The sequence below is a fragment of the Anolis sagrei genome, chromosome 4, assembly GCF_037176765.1.
Source record: "Anolis sagrei isolate rAnoSag1 chromosome 4, rAnoSag1.mat, whole genome shotgun sequence".
Lineage (NCBI taxonomy): Eukaryota > Metazoa > Chordata > Lepidosauria > Squamata > Dactyloidae > Anolis > Anolis sagrei.
The window spans coordinates 15,821,456-15,840,001 of NC_090024.1; the positions used below are offsets into that span (position 1 = coordinate 15,821,456).

General features: G+C 40.8%; 2 protein-coding genes across 8 annotated transcripts in view; both read right to left on the minus strand.

Moving 5' to 3' along the window:
• Window positions 1-1,125, minus strand: part of TG (thyroglobulin) — a 197,148-nt gene extending 196,023 nt beyond the window's left edge. The window contains exon 1 of the mRNA XM_067467011.1: window positions 1,006-1,125. Coding sequence (XP_067323112.1) covers window positions 1,006-1,069 — 64 coding nt within the window. The 5' untranslated portion in view covers window positions 1,070-1,125. The remainder of the gene's footprint in view (window positions 1-1,005) is intronic.
• Window positions 1,126-3,822: 2,697 nt separating this feature from the next.
• The window catches only part of PHF20L1 (PHD finger protein 20 like 1), a 66,235-nt gene continuing 51,511 nt past the window's right edge, over window positions 3,823-18,546 (minus strand). For 4 of the 7 annotated variants that reach the window (XM_060775888.2, XM_060775891.2, XM_060775893.2 and 1 more), the window contains 6 exons: window positions 17,168-17,349; window positions 14,802-14,907; window positions 12,765-12,960; window positions 10,532-10,904; window positions 6,278-6,443; window positions 3,823-5,769 (listed from right to left, as the gene is read on the minus strand). In XM_060775888.2, coding sequence (XP_060631871.2) covers window positions 5,627-5,769; window positions 6,278-6,443; window positions 10,532-10,904; window positions 12,765-12,960; window positions 14,802-14,907; window positions 17,168-17,349 — 1,166 coding nt within the window. In that variant the 3' untranslated portion in view covers window positions 3,823-5,626. The remainder of the gene's footprint in view (window positions 5,770-6,277; window positions 6,444-10,531; window positions 10,905-12,764; window positions 12,961-14,801; window positions 14,908-17,167; window positions 17,350-18,546) is intronic. The other 3 variants (XM_060775894.2, XM_060775890.2, XM_060775892.2) reach the window with 1 other exon arrangement.

Here is an 18,546-nt window from a genome sequence, read left to right on the forward strand (position 1 = left end):
TTAAAATATCCCTACTTGTCTATCCACCTCCCTCTTCCCTCCTGTGTGTAATGCTGGAGAGCATGAAACGAAGCAGTTACACTCCAGCTAGAATGATCTTTAATGCAAGTACCTTGTCTTAATGGAGATGCTTAGCCTAGCTTACTTGTTTTCTACATTCAAATATGGAAACCTACACTGGAAAATCTGCAATTACTGCAGTTTGAAATCACTCCCTACGTCACACTTAAAGACATGCAAACACCGTGTTTCAACTATTTAGCAGTCTCCAATGTGAGAAGATCCAACCAGTCCATATTTCAGGAAATAAAGTCTGACTGCTCATTGAAGGGAAGGATAGTAGAGGCCAAGTTGAAGTACTTTTGCCACATTATGAGAAGAAAGGAAAGCTTAGAGAAGACAATTATGCTGGGGAAAATGGAAGGAAAAAGGAAGAGGGGCCGACCAAGGGCAATATGGATGGATGGGATCCTTGAAGTGACTGGATTGACCTTGAAGGAGCTGGAGGTGGTGACAGCCAACAGGGAGCTCTGGCATGGGCTAGTCCATGAGGTCACGAAGAGTCTGAAACGACTGAACGAATGAACAACAAATGCTATAAGCCTAATATTCTTCATCATCAAACACTGTGGTCTATCCACTGGTCTGAAAGCATTTGAGAAAGATCCCAGAGTCTCCAAGCCAGCTATAGGTGAAAGAAATAGTAAATGGGAAATGGTGACACCCATGATATATGTTTTCCATTGTTCTATGCCATTTATTCCTAAATACTGTGCAATTTCTATTAGAGCTAGGTCCAATGACTTATCATCTGCTTTATCCAACTGCTCATTTAAGGATAATCCAGAGAGTGAATTAGATTCCCTCCCATATATTTTAGATTATACCTGTTTTACGTTACCTTAAACTATTATACTGTCTCTGAATGACTGATTTGATTTCCTCCCATATCTGCCTTCACATCACAAAGACCAATATTCTAAATAATAGAATAGATTCACTTACCAAAGATGTTGGCGGATGCTATCTTCAGAAAGCAAAGCAAGGTGTTGAAAAGTAAGGGACCCATGATGGGATGCAGGGAGATTGGTCCCCTTACCAAGTAAAGGGGTTTCTGACCTGCAGAATCACTGCTGACACACCAGGTTTTTATAGCCGCTGCCACTTGAATACCTTGACTCCTGAAATGGAAGACTGGGCAGTGAAGGGGCTGAATGACGCAGATTTCGTTTCCTAGCAAGTCACCATTGTTTTGGGGGTTTTTTTCCACCATTTTTCTCCTCACTGTCCTCCAAGTGGGATGGCTATTATCTGACCACTTATGGAGGCAGCACCAAAGAAGGATTGAGTGTGAAACATGCTGAAGTTCCAGGGCTGAAATGAATAAACAAAGAATCAAAGATGACAAGTCTTCAGGAAATCCAGATTTGCTGATTCACTGTCACTTGCATGGATGTGTATCAATGTGTGCTTTCAAGCACCTGTTGACTTATGACAAGTTCATGAATTTCATAAAGTGTTCTTAAGCTAGGAGTACTCCTAAGTGCTATTCCTTGGTTGACCCTCCTTCCAAGCTTGACCCTGCTTAAGTCTTCATGAGCAAATGTAATCCATTGCCTTCACACTATTTTAGACTATATATCAGGATGCAGGAACAGGATTCCAGTAACTTAGAACAATAATGTTCTTGCAGTTGTGTGTCTTTGACATTTCTGATTCATGTGATAAACCTAACATTTTTCCTTTTCATGATAAGATTTGTTCAAAGGTGGTTTTCTGTCCTCTAAGGCCAAGAAAGTGAGGGTTGACCAAGGTAACCCAAGGATTTCTATAGCTGACCCGGGATCCAAAGTCACAGTCCAATGCTCTAATCACTAAACCCCATCACGCCATACCGTCTTTCCAATATGGTATATAAAACTTTTTAAAGCTCACTTGGAGCTGGTTCAACAGAGTTCCAGGTACTGTAGGACCATTTAAACTTTACCTCTTGCTCCAATTATACCACTGAACAGTACACAGTTAAAGGTTTCTTATTCAGACAGCAAGAAGCAAGCACATCCTAAGATGTTGGAAAATGCAGACTGGTTTTCAGTTGGTCAACATGGTCTTGATGGTAATGGGTGCCATCTGTTCCTGGGAAATGTGAGGTTAGTACCACTGGAGGTCCTCAGTTATCAAAATTAAATCTGACACCAAGGGAAGACGTCTGATGACGTTATGACAAATTTAATATACATAAATTTCTGTTTGCTTTCACTCTGAGATCCCTCCTCTTCAACCCTATGCTTGGAGAAGAGACATATTCTGAAACTGAAAGACAGGTCCTGGAATCTAGGAACTTTACCTGCACTGTAGACAATTGTTTTCATGGCTCAAGGAAGCTAGCATACGATGAGATCAAAACACTGGTCAAACTTAGCTCTGACTAGCAGGAACTCTCCAAGGTTTCAGGAAGAATGTTTTCCTTTACTTACCAGAAACCGAGGCTTTTCGTATGCAAGGCTGGTGCTTTACTATTGGACTGCAGTCTTTCTTTATGACAGTATACGCAAGGAGCGGACAACCTTGATGGGTCCAGGGTCTCCAGAACTCTCTCTAGAGACCACACGGCTTATCAAAAACATCAGGAAAACACTAATGGGCCAGATGTCCATGGGTGGTTTCGAAAAACGAGGGAGGTACTGTATATGTTTAGCCATGTGATGGGGTTACCCTACAGATCAAGAAACCCTACAAGCAATTTACACTGGGATTTGCCACTCCTTGATACTTCCAGGAGAGACAATTAACCATCCTCATTTTGTCAGAGAAAAGACCCAAAGAAGATGGCTACATATTGTCTACTGATTTCACCTATGGGTTATTTCTAATGGTGAACATGCAACCACATGATAACATGGATTTGTAACAGTTTGTTGAGAAATGTTATATCTTGTAGTTCACCCTCTTATGTGTTCTTTAGAAACTATGTGATGTACAAGCAATATTTTGAGCTATCCTGATGAAACTTGCTACAGTGGTGTTAGCCCACCAAATTTCAGAATGTTTGACATCCATGGATTTTTGGTTAATTTTTATAAACAATATAACAAAACTACAAGAGCTAGTTCCTTGAATTTTCTATCCAACGACACAAGATAACAGGGGATCATTCCCCCCAACTTTCAGAAATACTAATACATCTATTGATTGACGGGATTTTAAAAAATGTTTTCAGAAAAATGAACTGTTTTGGGGGAGGAAAATTTTTCTCTTTCCTCTCCTGATTGGCACATTCTCCTTCCGAGGCATACTGGAAAATGTAGTTTAAGGCAGGACCTTTTCCAGTCTCTACCATTGGGGGCCTGGACTTCCCAAACTATAGTTTATCTGACTGTGATGAGTCATGTCAAAAGTGCCTCCCTTATGGCAGCGCCAGCAAAGATGGGGCCAAAGGATTGAAATTTTAAATGATTTTAAAAGCAGCTTACCAAATGGTTATGGTGAAAATTAAACTGACCTTGGGAGATATATGAACTTTACACAACATTTACAAAAAGAATGGGTAAGTGATTGAAATTCTAAATCCGCCCCCCAATCTTTCCGGCATGCCTTGGAACTCATCTTCGTATGCCCAAATTTAATGAATCAGATACAAGTTCTGATCTAATCCGAAATTATGCACCAGCCTAGTAGGTAGCCCTAATCCCAGCTGAAAAATGGACTAATTTACTAGGCATCGATCTTCAAAGCCCACAATAAAATGGTTCATTTTTCAATATTCTGAAAGGCACCAAGCGATCCAGATGAAACTGAATTCTCCAAACAGAAGAACAAGAATACAGAGTATGCAGAATAGTTTAATAAACAGCTTTACATACAGTACCTTACATATAGAACAGTGTATCTGCAAATTTAAATACAATTCATAATGTACAGTGGCTTGTATTCTTATCCAAGGGGAGCTTCAAGTTTCCTTTCCATCACATAGTTCTCTGATGCTTTTTGTATGGATCACAGCACTGAAGCAGTCAAGGAGGCTTAGAGGTCAAGTATCGTGCTTATCACTAGTCACACCTCTTTTGAACAGCTAATATATATTTTTAAAAATCTTTGTTTACAAATTCAAAAACCTATACATACATTATTTTCACTTTCTCTCGTTTCTTTTAGAAATTGCTTGTTTAAAGGTAGCATTTTAAACATTTTTACCACCAAGGCCTTAGTCAATTGTAACAAAACTAGACTAGACAATATAAATATGTGTCTGGAATGCAGTATGTGTGCTTCTCCTTCTTACACATACAGATCCCAAGTGTAAATTGCAGCACTGGGTGCAAGAATGCAGGCCAACAAAAATAAAATGAAGTCTCTAGACTTTGTCCAGAAACCTTTTTTTTAAAAGGGCCACTAGGTTGACTTTGGTTTCACAATGCTTTGCCAACTCATTAAAAAGATAAGATTTTTATTATATCTATTTCAGAATAGCAGCTACCTTCCCCTCTTCACATATGAGCGTGCAAACACACACAGAGATTTGGACTGATAGAAAATGATCTTCTCCTCATTCATCACTTCTTGTTTCAAACCGAACAGAAAATATTCATTTGGACAAATAAACAGCTGCTGCTGAGCCATTCCAAGATTTCTGGCATCCAACATGGAGTGACCTGCAAAAAAAGACTCCCCATATTGTCATTTTTTTCCTGCCTTCCTCTTCTCCCATCCCTATAAGGGTCTAAAGATGGCAATGGAAGTGACCTTATTGGACTACCAGCTGCAGACGTTTGGTTCTCAGTCCAGCTGAGAATGATGAGTATTTCAGATTGCTAATGCCAACCAGAGATATTCAGGACAAAGTCACTTAAAATGATGCCATAACCCCTGAAGACAGTCGTTCAGGTAATACAAACACTATACACACTTCTGGGACGTTTGCTGGTAAAATATAGAGGACTCTGTTGGGACTGAGGGTTGGGGAGTAGGGAGAAGCACCCTTCTACTGACTCACAGAAGTTTTGAAAGCATTATTTGGCACGATGGACCATTATCCTTCTTCAGTTTCTAAAAGGAGCACAAGAGCACTGAAAAGCAGGTTTTGCCTAAAAGAGATGCTACGACTGAAAACATGACTTTTCAAAACTGAAGCCAGTATTTCTCATTGTCTTGGAAATATCTGTTGCGCAAGAGGAAACGGACAATCTGTTGGATTTCCCCATCCTTCAAGATACCAGAGGGTACAAATCTTCCCTTCTGCTATCATCTCTTAGAGACAACAACGCAAATTCATTCCTTCTTCCATGGATTGCCTTAAGCCATCTAAAAGCATCAGTTTTGAGGTTTGCACCTCAGGTATTGCCTATGAAAATATGTAGTATAAATCCATTGCACAAATGTCTAGACCACTGAGTGGAGAAACAATGGAGGCATCCATTCCATACTGGTGTGACTCTTCCTTGATACTTTCACATTTCCTTTCCTTCCAATTCTGATCTTCAGCATAATGGTACAATCAGCACAGAGCAAGGGATGGTGGTTCAAGCTTCTTCTTTTTTTAAAAAAAAATTACCCTTTTATTAGTTTCATGGATCATAACAAACTCGCGGTAAGAGCCTACTTGTATTTTCCTCTATTCTTCCTTTTGTCATACTGAACAAAGAGTTGCTATCTGCTGAACTTTTCCCATGTCAGAGATGAGCTGTTTGATCCGGCGCTTGAGCTGAGGCAGCCGTGCGAGGGGATCGGGTGGCTCCAATTCTCCAGTGAAGTCAAGCCAGCTTTCTAAAACTAGACAGATGGAAGAGACACGTAAGTCCTGTGAGACACACAAGGACTCAGACATAGCCTGGGAATACTACAATGTTCCGTTTGTGAGCAAACCCTGCACCCCAATCCACCCCTTCAACTGAAACGGCAAGCACCTGCCCTTCATTTTCAACTAACTGCATTTTGTTGTAGTTGTTGTGTGCCTTCAAGTCATTCCCCACTTATGGCAACTTTAAGGAGAATCTTTCACAAGTTTTGAAACTAGTTTCAAAGATACATATATTGAAGCATTTTATCCACTGCAGGAGTGGGGCCACATGCTGTGGCTGCATTCAGCTGTCTTAGAAGTTTTTTCGGTATTTTCTAGGGCTTCCCCTTGGGCTCTACATACTTGAAAATAGCTATGCACTTTGTATAGAATATTTCGGCATTGTTTACAAACATGTTAACCCCCCCCCCCCCATTTCCAAGCTAAGTGGGCAAAGGGTTCAAATGCAAAATACGTTCTTATTGGTACAGAAATTGTTACCGTCCACTTCTTTTTCAATCAGATCCATCCTATTTGTGACTTCATTCTGTACATTCTCTATATGGGTGAGGAGGTTTAGCTGCCACTGAAGACGAGAGTCCACATGTTCTTCTGCTCCCCTTTTTTCGTTAAATACAAACACAGTGTTCCCTTCAGCAGAATGTCTCTGTGTGAGGACCACAAAACAGAACAAAGTCACCCAAAAAAAGCTTAGTCACAGTGAAATACCGTTGTTACTGTGCAAGACTTGCAGATAAAACAAAGTCACAGTCAGGTAACCTTGAAGTGGCTGCAAGAGAGAGATTAAGTGGAACAACTGCTTTTGCAATGACACAGCAAACTGAAGTGCAAACGAAGTGCTTTCCACTAAGGATATAAGGACAATGTAAAGGGAAATCATTATAATGAAGGGCATAAAGCATAGCGATGCACATCATAAATAACATCCTTGTAATATGGATTGTGCACTTGTAATATAGCAGCAAAATATGGTAGCAGTAGAAATGTAGGGCACAATCAAGCAACAATTCTGGGCCAGAGTGAAGAGAGAGGGAGGCCAGGGGACAGTTCCACCTTGTTTCCTGTGCTATGCTAATAATATAATATAATATAAATATAATATAATATGTGTGTGTGTGTTCATTCGTTCAGTCGTCTCCGACTCTTCGTGACCTCATGGACCAGTCCATGCCAGAGCTCCCTGTCGGCCGTTACCACCCCCAGCTCCCTCAAGGTCAGTCCAGTCACTTCAAGGATGCCATCCATCCATCTTGCCCTTGGTCGGCCCCTCTTCTTTTTGCCTTCCACTTTCCCCAGCATAATTGTCTTCTCTAGGCTTTCCTGTCTCCTCATGATGTGGCCAAAGTACTTCAACTTTGTCTCTAGTATCTTTCCCTCCAGTGAGCAGTCGGGCTTTATTTCCTGGAGGATGGACTGGTTGGATCTTCTCGCAGTCCAAGGCACTCTCAGAACTTTCCTCCAGCACCACAGCTCAAAAGCATCGATCTTCCTTCGCTCAGCCTTCCTTAAGGTCCAGCTCTCACATCCGTAGGTTACTACAGGGAATACCATGGCTTTGCCTAGGCGGATCTTTGTTGCCAGTCTGATGTCTCTACTCTTCACTATTTTAATATAATATAATATAATATAATATAATATAATATAATATAATATAATATAATATAATATAATATATTGTATATACATATAATATTTATAATATTATAATGTAATGCAATATAATGCTACTAGTAATATATTATAATTATATATTTATATTACATCTTATATTACTATTATAATATAATGGTATAGGAAAATATAGTAATATTTAATACTGATATTGTACTATGCTAATAATATAATATATTGTATGTATATATATCTTGTAAGCCGCTCTGAGTCCCCTTCGGGGCGAGAAGGACGGCATATAAATGTCGTAAATAAATAAATCATGGAGTTGGAAGAGACTTCATGGACCATACAGTCCAACCCCCTGCCAAAAAGCAGGAAAATCACCTTCGACAGATGGCCAAGCAGGCTCTGTTTAAAAGCCTCCAAAGAATGAGCCTCTGCCACACTCTGGGGCAGAGAGTTCCACTGCTGAACAGCTCTCACAGTCAGGAAGTTCTTCCTAATGTTCAGGTGGAATCTCCTTTCTTGTAGTTTGAAGCCATTGTTCCACATCCTAGTCTCCAGGGCAGCAGAAAACAAGTCTGCTCCCTCCTCCCTATGACTTCTCACATATTTATACATGGCCATCATGTCTCCTCTCAACCTTGTCTTCCACAGGTTAAACACGCCAGGCTTTTCCTAGATGCTCCTCAAAGGGCAGTGTCATTGCATCTCATAGAATCAAAGAGTTGGAAGAGACCTCATGGGCCATCCAGTCCAACCCCCTGCCAAGAAGCAGGAATATTGCATTCAAATCACCCCTGACAGATGGCCTTCCAGCCTCTGTTTAAAAGCTTCCAAAGAAGGAGCCTCCACCACACTCCGGGGCAGAGAGTTCCACTGCTGAATGGCTCTCAAAGTCAGGAAGTTCTTCCTCATGTTCAGATGGAATCGCCTCTCTTGTAGTTTGAAGCCATTGTTCCGCGTCCTAGTCTCCAAGGAAGCAGAAAACAAACTTGCTCCCTCCTCCCTGTGGCTTCCTCTCACACATTTATACATGGCTATCATATCCCCTCTCAGCCTTCTCTTCTTCAGGCTAAACATGCCCAGCTCCTTAAGCCGCTCCTCATAGGGCTTGTTCTCCAGACCTTTGATCATTTTAGTCGCTCTCCTCTGGACACATTCCAGCTTGTCAATATCTCTCTTGAATTGTGGTGCCCAGAATTGGACACAATATTCCAGGTGTGGTCTAACCAAAGCAGAATAGAGGGGTAGCATGACTTCCCTAGATCTAGACACTATGCTCCTATTGATGCAGGCCAAAATCCCATTGGCTTTTTTTGCCGCCACATCACATTGTTGGTTCTGTTCAGCTATAGCTCATTCTCACATATTCTACAGATGCTTTCAAACAGATGGGGGCACTAAAGCATCTCCTATAGCCCAAGCACACAAGAACCTTTGCTCTGGCTCCTTGAACATCTGTGCAGCTAATGGAGTAACATGATGCTGCTCCTGTTAACATGTTGACTTAAGAGTCTCTACATTCACCAGAGGCTTCTATATTTCTAATTGTGTGTTGCACAGTCCAGTTGGGAAGTCAAGCATTGATTTGCATTTGAAGTTTCACTGTAAGCACTTTGTAGATTGAGAGGGAACAGTTGGTAGACCTTGACATTCTGAAAACGCTTCCATTGTTATTGGCTACACTGCATTGAGTAACCTAAATCAACAAAGCCTTAGAGTTATGTATCTTTTCTGTAACACATCACTGGTATTGGTTGGGCACAGCTTCTTTTTTTTTTTTTTTGCATAAATAAATATTGAGGCCTAGGTGCACATAGCAGCACATGTCCAGATAAAACACACATGGTAGTGCATACTGTAGGTCTGGTTCACATAGGAACTATGAGCATTTCTATGTGATCAAGAGCGCCTGGAGCTTCTCTATTCTGGTAACTACTGTAGGCATTTGCAGGGAGCTTTAATCCAGTCTGTCCAAACCAGGAGCTGTCACAGCCACTTGAAGGTTACTTACCATTTGCTTTTCTGTAAATATACATACAGTCTTCCTCCTTAGATGCCTGATTGGGAAAGCATGACAACTTCAACCTGAAGCATTATCCCCCCCCCTCTCTCCCATGTTTTGATTGTGTATTCTTGCATGGCAGGAGGTTGGACTGGATCTTCTTAAGGTCTCCTCCAATTCTGATTTCTTAGGAGAAGTGGTATAAAGTAGTCACGATGATGCCAATTTGATATAATCTTTGAGGTCTCAGATGATTAATTGCATTGCACCTACAGAAACCTGCAAAATTAATATCTTTGTGCAAATAATGTCCCTTTTGATATGTATAGTATTGCTTATTTCACTGCTGAACCTCTCATTCATTCATCCCAGAGACTATGGGTGAGATAGCATGCTTAATAGACTAGGTACATTTCTAATAATGTAAATAGTTTCAAATTATTTTCTTTATATTACGAATTTTGTTATTGTTGGTTCTTATGGAGCTTATGTTTTGTTTAGATAATTATGCTTAGTTAATTAATTTTATTACTTGTTTAGTAATTTATGAGTCTATAATTTACCTTGCACTGTTTTGATGTATGTGCTGTTTATCACCAAGGTATTGAATGTTTGCCTTTTTGCCCAGAGGATGCTTGCCATAGATGCAGGCAAAACATCAGGAGAGAATGCTTCTAGAATATGGCCATATAGCCCGAAAAACCCACAACAACCCAGTATTCTGTGATCTGGAACACATTTAAGACAAAAGGCAACACAGAGAGGCAGGCAGGCAAAAGTGAAACCTGTTTCTATATCAAACAGAACCGTGCCTCTTGCTCTTCTTCCTGCCACTCTGATTCAATTTCAGAGCATTCATAGAATTATAAATTTGGAAGCAACAGCCAGGGCCAGCTAGTCCCACTTCATTCTGCCATGCAGGAACACACAATGAAAGCACTCCTAACAGATGCCCATCCAGCCTCTGTTTAATAACTTCCAGAGAAGGAGACTCCACCACACTCCAAGGCAGCATATACCACTGTTAAAAAGCAGTTTGGATTCTGAAGACATGTATCCTTTTTGCATCCCTGTCTCCTGGAAGGTTACACAAAATAAATGAGCATTTTTACCTGATGGCCAAAACCATCCCCTTTTGATGAATATTGTAAACAGTTTTTCTCTTCTAAGAGAAGATCTGGATCATCTTCGAAACTGCTGGTGTCATCATCCTCATCTGAGCTCGCGGGGTCCATTACCGATTTGCAGTCTGGACCAAAACTCTGAGGTTTCTGGTAACTGTGCTCACTTGTAATGTATGTTTCTTCCATCTTTGGGGCTAAAATAGGGGGCTCTTTATGGTTATGGCCATGATACGTCCTTTCAGGGGGGTTTATGGTATCCGGCACAGCCAATATCCTTCTTTCTACTCCAAGAGTTATTTGGTCTTGATCTTTCCGCACGCCTGCACAAGCCCACAGATGAAGGTCAGGGTGGCGTTTATTCCTGAAAAGAGAACAGAAAGCTAGAATCTCAAATTGGCACAAAATTAAATTCAAGGGCTTAACATAACAAAGTGCATTGTCCCCTCAAAAATGTTGAGTACGTTGCAGAAGATAATTGTAACATTCCTACGACAATTATGTGCACTCAAATCTATTTGATGAGGAGTTTAGAAAAGTTACATATCAGACTACAGCTCCCCAAATCCCAGTATGTCCAAACAGTAACTTTGCCAGCTTTTCTTAGGAGGTACAAAAATCATTGAGTAGGGTGCATATGCGTTATCTAAATTTTCTGTGACAGCAATATGCTGTTGAAGAGTGAATTGGAAACTGACATGGTTTGGAGTACTTTGCTTGGGAGTACCCCCAAAGCCTTTTTGGAGTAGAGATGGCCAGCTGGAATAATAGCGCATTAGGATCACTGTCGTTATTTAGTCAGCTAAAAGCAGCATTGTGGCAGAGCTTTGGTGGCAATGTTGCTTCTGGTGTGGCCATAACAAGTGCCCAGCTATGTGATCAACAGAGAGATGCTACTAGTACCAAGGCTCTGTTGAGGGTCTGCTTGGCACTGCTTCTGGTCAGAAAATCAGAGTGGGTCTTTTTAAGGATCCACCAGAACCAGCCCAATCCAGCTTCCCACACCTTAAAAGCACCTGGCCTGACCCAGAGGTTCCTAGAAGCTGTGGAGTAACTTGTGGTTCTTCTGATACTCGATTAATGTCTGGAATCAGCACTTTTGCTGCAGAATCATAGAATCATATCGTTGGAAGAGACCACATGGGCCATCCAGTCCAACCCCCTGCCAAGAAGCAGGAATATTGCATTCAAAGCACCCCTGACAGATGGCCATCCAACCTCTGTTTAAAAGCTTCCAAAGAAGAAACCTCCACCACACTCCAGGGCAGAGAGTTCCACTGCTGAACAGCTCTCACAGTCAGGAAGTCCTTCCTCATGCTCAGATGGAATCTCTTTCTTGTAGTTTGAAGCCATTTGAACCAGACATGCATTGTGTGGACTGCTCACAGCAGGCCCAAGGTGAGTTTATTTTATTTGGCCTGTGTAGACATGACCTAAAAGTCCCCTGGTAGCGCAGTGGGTTAAACCGCTGAGCTGCTGAACTTGCTGATCGAATGGTTAGCAGTTCAAATCTGGGGAGCGGGGTGAGCTCCTGCTATTAGGCTCAGCTTCTGCCAACCTAGTAGTTAGAAAATATCCAAGTGTGAGTAGATCAATAGGTACTGCTTCTGTGGGAAGGTATCAGCACTCCATGCAGTCATACTGGCCACATGACCTTGGAGGTGGCTACAGACAACACCGGCTCTTTGGCTTAGAAATAGAAATGAGAACCACCACCCTCCCTCTGAGTCGGACATGACTAAACTTAATGTCAGGGGAAACCTTGGCCTTTACCTTTACCTTTACTAACCATGACATAAAACCCAGGTATGGGAACTTTAGATCAAACTCAAGTTATTTTGTGCATGACAGACTAGCGCTGGACTGTGGTAACTATAAAAGTTGGATACTACCTTGCAAAATGTCACTTCTGCATTTTTTATATGGTCCAGCAATTTGTTCTTACTAAACAAGAATTTAAATGTGAGAAAATTTGTGCAAACGTCAGAGAAGAGAATGCAACACAGTAACCTCTAGGCACCAGAAATTATCACTCTTTCCTGCCATCCTTCCCATCTGACTGCCAAATTATCACTCTTTCATGCCATCCTTCCCATCTGACTGCCAAGATTCTTTGTGAGCTTTTTATAACTCTCAATAAAATAAATATTCCTAAAACCCAACACTGTTAAATGATGGTAGAGTGTGCAGAGAAAGTAATATGCAACGTAGAGCACATACTTACTTCAAGATCCCAATCTTTAGCTGTAGCCCACGCAGTATTTCCGTAACACTGTACACATCAGCCAGGAGGTGGTGTGTTGATACTATCTTTTTGGCATTCAAATGAGAATAGTTCTCTTTTAAAAATGACAGGCCACACATATGGCCATTTTTCAACCAGTCTTTATCATAGAGATATTTGGCACTCCATCTCTGACCTACAGACAAGGGGATCATATTTTATTATACTACAGTAGTTCAAAAATCACTCTTGAGTTCTAGCTTTTCTATCACCGCTGGAACATACACGCAAGTGTAAATACAACTGTAGCTCTAAACGCTGTGTATCACTCTATTGGATAATCAGGAATTAAATTCATGTTATAAAGGAAAGAAATCTAAATATTCTAAATATTCTAAAGTCACAAGATCCCAGCTGATCTTGGAAGCTAAGCAGGGTAGTCCTGATTAGCATTTGGATGGGAGACCACCAATGAATACCAGGGATTATGGACTAGATTTGAGGAAGAAACTAGCAAAATCAATTCTGAGTATTCCTTGCCTAAGAAAACCCTATAGAATGATCGGAATCACCATAAGCCAGGAGGCAACTTAGATACACATACACACACACACACACAACCATTCTGATATGAACGTATCTCCCTCTATGAACCACCGTAGAGTTTAAGATCATCTGGGTTTAAGACCCTGTCCACGGTCCCGCCTCCCTCACAGGCACGATTGGAGGAGACTAGAGACAGGGCCTTCTCAGTGGTAGCCCCTCGACTGTGAAACTCCTTCCCCAAGGATATTAGATCAATCCCCTTCCTCCTGACCTTCCACAAGAGAGTGAAAACCAAGCCTTTAGAGAATTTGTGCAATAGATAAGACTTGGAACAATGTGCAATGACCAACAGTCTGGATTACGCTGGTGGATTACGTGTTTAACTTTGAATGTATTGTTTTAAAATGTTTTAATTGTTTTTAATGCATTTTTAAATTTCATTTTAATATTTATTTAAGTGTGCATTGTGTTTTAAGGCATCGGATATTTGCTTGTATGTAAAGCCGCCTTGAGTCCACCCTGGGGTGAGAAAGGTGGGGTAGAAATGGTATAAACAAACAAACAAATGAGATTTTTAAAGAGAAATCAAATTGGATCAACTTCACCGTTGGAAGAAAATCTGCGAATATGAATGTTTCTGTGACACTACCATTCTGGAAACCTGATATGTATGCTAAAGGTATCTGTTATGACAGAGGTGCCTTCTTCATCAATCTTCTCAATGCTGGATTGTTCTTAGATCTTCAGCTATACCCGGAAACTCAGGTTTGTTGTACTAATTTTTATTAAACTGAGGAAACAAATATGCCCCTTTCAATAATGTGTAAATCTAGCAGTTGACATTCAGACTTTTATGCCAGTGGCTATAATAACTTCCTTTGTATTCCAGACAGAAGTGAGTGTGGTATGTTTGTGACTTAAGCAACACAATTTAAAGACTAACCATTTGTCCCACTGCTGTATGAAATCAATCACTGGCACTGTTGTGACAAAAGCATTTTGAAACAAAGTTGTTTTTGGTGATGGATTACTCTTCTCCAGTTTGAGGACTTTGTCATCTATGTAAAATAATAAATCTGGAGTCTGAGCATTTTCAGAAACCTTGTAAATCCAGTCTGGGACACATTAAACTAACAGAAAATATGTTTTTGTATGTGTGTGCGTTTTAAATCTTACTTTCAATCTATCTCAGTAAAATGTCAGAACTTTTAAAAATTGCTCTGTTTTGCCAAACACTGTGGATTATAAATTAGAAATAAAAACAGCCAAAGAGAGCAGACGTTGTTAGCAAAGTCCAGCATGAGACAACTTTTTGGATGAAGTGAAACAGAGCAAGAATATTTGGTGGAGTATTCTGCAAAGAAATCCAAGAAGACAACCACAAAACCAGACAGAAATGTTGACTTTGTAAACACATGTATGAAAGTGGGAAGAGGTGACTGTGTCAATAGTACAGAGTTTAAAATATCAGAATTTAGTTTGAAATCTTACTCATACCAGGCGGGTCCCTGCAAATATAGCAGATGTACTGTTCCGGAATGCTGTCTTCAAACAACCCCATGCAGACACTGTGCTGCCAACAGAGGCACTCTTCACACTGTGATTTTAAAAAACAAAACAGAAAAATTCAAGGCATGAGAGAAGGTCAACACTGTCTTAACATTTTCTAGGTGAAAATACAGGAAGTTTCCTTGGAAACCTAATCTATATCCTTTAGCACATTCAGTTAAGTAAGCTTTGAAAGCAGTATAATACCAGAATTAGAATTAAAAGCACTTTGTAATCTAAGGTCTTATGACTGTAGATCAGTGGTTCCCAAATATTTTTTGACCAGGAACCACTTGACCAGAGACTGCTTGACCAAGGACCAGTTGGCCAGGTACCACTCTCCAACATTAATACCAAAAGGGATACAAATCACTTTTTGGTCAACTTTAGATTCAGTTTGGTTATTTTGAGTGCTGATTCAGGAAATTGCATTGGATAGACCACATTAGCTCCAGTTTCTGATGTAGAACATATGCCATCCAGGAGTTGCCAGCTGCTCGTCCGAAGGAAACCATATTTAATAATCTAGAGCTGATGTGATCGTAACAAATTCTGTGGGAGGTCAGTCTTTCCCTTTCCTGACATTCCCGTTGCATTGACACTACAAGAGGGTTTTGCGAGACCAGTCACTCTAGTTGCCGTGTGGATTCAAGGCAACGATGTAGTAATGGTTAGGCTGCAGACCACATTTTCATTCTTGCGGACCACTGGTGGGCCACAGACCACAGGCTGGGGAGCACTGGTGTAGATTAACAAATCATGTGCCATGTAGCCCTGGTCCAGCCCTATTATAGCTAATCAGCAGGCCCTGGAAATGAATAGCCACAGGAACCATCCTGGCCATGAGTTAGGGACCTGTTTTGCACCTTTTCCACTTCCCCGGCCCTAGGTGTCCCAAGCCACCAAGGCTGCCCAACACAATCAGTAAGGAATTGACGGAAAAGCCTCAGAGAGCAGTTTAGCTAATCTAGGTAAGAAATCCTGGATTATTATTATTTGAAACACAACAAGATGAATCCACAGCAGACACTCTGCTGGTGGTTAAATTGGATCACACGTCGGACACTTCCCAAGTGACTAGTACTATGTGATGTATCGGCAAATAATGCATACAGATCCCAGTAAGGTGGCCTTCTGCAGCTGGCAGATGGTAATTTTGTCAGCGCTGATTGTGTTTAAGTGCAAGCCAAGGTCTTTTGGCACTGCACCCAGTGTGCCGATCACCACTGGGACCACCTTGACTGGCTTGTGCCAGAGTCTTTGCAGTTCAATCTTTAAATCCTCATATTATTATTATTATTATTATTATTATTATTATTATTATTTAAAGAGCAAGATCTTTCCTCAATTGGAAGACTGAAACATCTACCTGAAAACACATCTATAGAGCTACTAATGAGAATCTTGAGTATCCAAGAAATATTGGCCAACTACGGAGATGAAGCTGTATCAGGCATGGGCAAACTTCAGCCCTTCAGGTGTTTTGAACTTTAACTCCCACAATTCCTAACAGTCTACTGGCTGATAGGAATTGTGGGAGTTGAAGTCCAAAACACTCCAACTCCCATAGTTATATGATTCCATATAACTATGCCAAATGATATCTTGTAAGCAAGGACAGAATAAACCTGCTTTTCACTTGATAAGGCAGCTCTCAAATCATTATTGTTGCTTTGTTCAGAGCCAGAAATAAATGCAGGATAACTCTCTTTTTCCACAGATTTGATATTCACAGCTTCACTTATCCATACTCAGAAAAATCCTCTTCCCTTTCAGGGAAGTGTTTGTGGGCCTATCTAGGCACTCCAGTGCAATTGCATGATATGTTTCCTGCCCACGTATAGTCAAAATATGAGGCTTGCTATTATCCATATTTTCAGATATTCACAGACGTCTTGGAAGACATCTTCTATGGATATGGGGGCTTTTATTTTTGTCAAATGTGTCCACATTCTCCAAAGACAAGGCCCTTGGTAATCAAAGCCATCTGAATTATTTTGGCCGAAGATGTAGAAAGGTGCTCATGCGCTTCTCCTCATAGTTAACAGGAGAAAAAAATACAACCATGAAATGAATAACCAACCAGCCATTTCTTGTCCTTTCATGACACCCTCCACTCCATTTAATGGTAGGGCCTGCTCTGCTGAATATATTAAACATTCCCCTTTTTCCACAGGGGAAATCTACATACCCCAAATAAAGCTATGCCAGGAACATAAAGCAGCTTGTATCATACATTTCTAAAAAGGAAAGTTACAGAGCTAGTTTTGATTTAACTATCGTCCAAGTTCAAGCAATAGACTCCTTACCTGAATCATGAAGCCATTTTCTTCATCCAATTCACAGATGCACCTGACAATTTCATTTAGCGTATCATCTTCATCCTGAGATTCTTCAAAATTAGTTGAATCAAAGTCCTGATTATACTCATCGCCACTTAGCAGCAAACTCTCAGTAGAAGAGTCATCCAGAAACTCCATATCGGAGAGATCTTAAATTGAAAAGAGAGGGAGCTTATAAGAAGAAATTTGACAAGTGGATATAGGATTTCAAGATACATCAACAATTGGGTTCACTGCTTAAAATGCCTATGAAAACGCCTTTAAATGGGTTTTGGATGATACTAACTTACAAAGACTGCTTATTCTGAAAATAATATTGCCATCTTATTTTATTTACTAAACATAGTGAAGTTAAACCGCTGAGCTGTTGAATGCTAACTGAAAGGTAGGTGGTTCAAATCTGGGAAACGGGGTGAGCTCCCGCTGTTAGACCCAGCTTCTGCCAACCTAGCAGTTCGGAAACATGCAAATGTGAGTAGAACAATAGGTACCGCTTCTGCAGGAAGCTGGCCACATGACTTTTGAGGTGTCTATGGACAACGCTGGCTATTCGATTTGGAAATGGAGATGAGCATGACACCCCCCCCCCCCCAAAGTCAGACTCAACTAGACTTAATGTCAGGGGAAACCTTTACCTTCACTTTATGTGAAGAACATGCATTCAGATCAATATGGGTTCACCAGCCGTTCTCAAAGAAGACATTATCATTAGAATAATGTCCACTACATCTGAGGGATTTCTGTTTACTTCACATACATTTACTAACATTCTAATTGTCTATTTTTATTTATTTCAAGAACATTTAAAACATAATTATAGAATCATAGAGTTAGAGGAGACCTTGTGGGTCATCAAATCAAACGCCATTCTTGCAAGAAGCAGGAAAATTGCATTCAAAGCCCCGCCAAAAGATGGCCATCCAGTCTCTGTTTAAAAGCCTCCAAAGAAGGAGCCTCCACAAGACTACGGGGCAGAGAGTTCCACTGCTGAACAGCTCTCCTTACAGTCAAGATGTTCTTCGTCATGTTCAGGTGGAATCTCCTTTCCTGTAGTTGGAAGTCATTGTTCTGCATCCTAGCCTCCAGGATAGCAGAACACAAGCTTGCTTCCTCCTCCCTATGACTTCCTCTCACATATTTATACATGGCCATCCTATCACCTCTCAGCCTTCTCTTCTGCAGGCTAAACATGCCCAGCTCTTCATAAGCTTGTTCTCCAGACCCTTGATCATTTTAGTTACCCTCCTCTGAACACATTCCAGCATGTCAACATCTCCCTTAAATTGCGGTGCCCAGAATTGAACACAATGTGATTCCAGGTGTGGTCTGACCAAGGCAGAATAGAG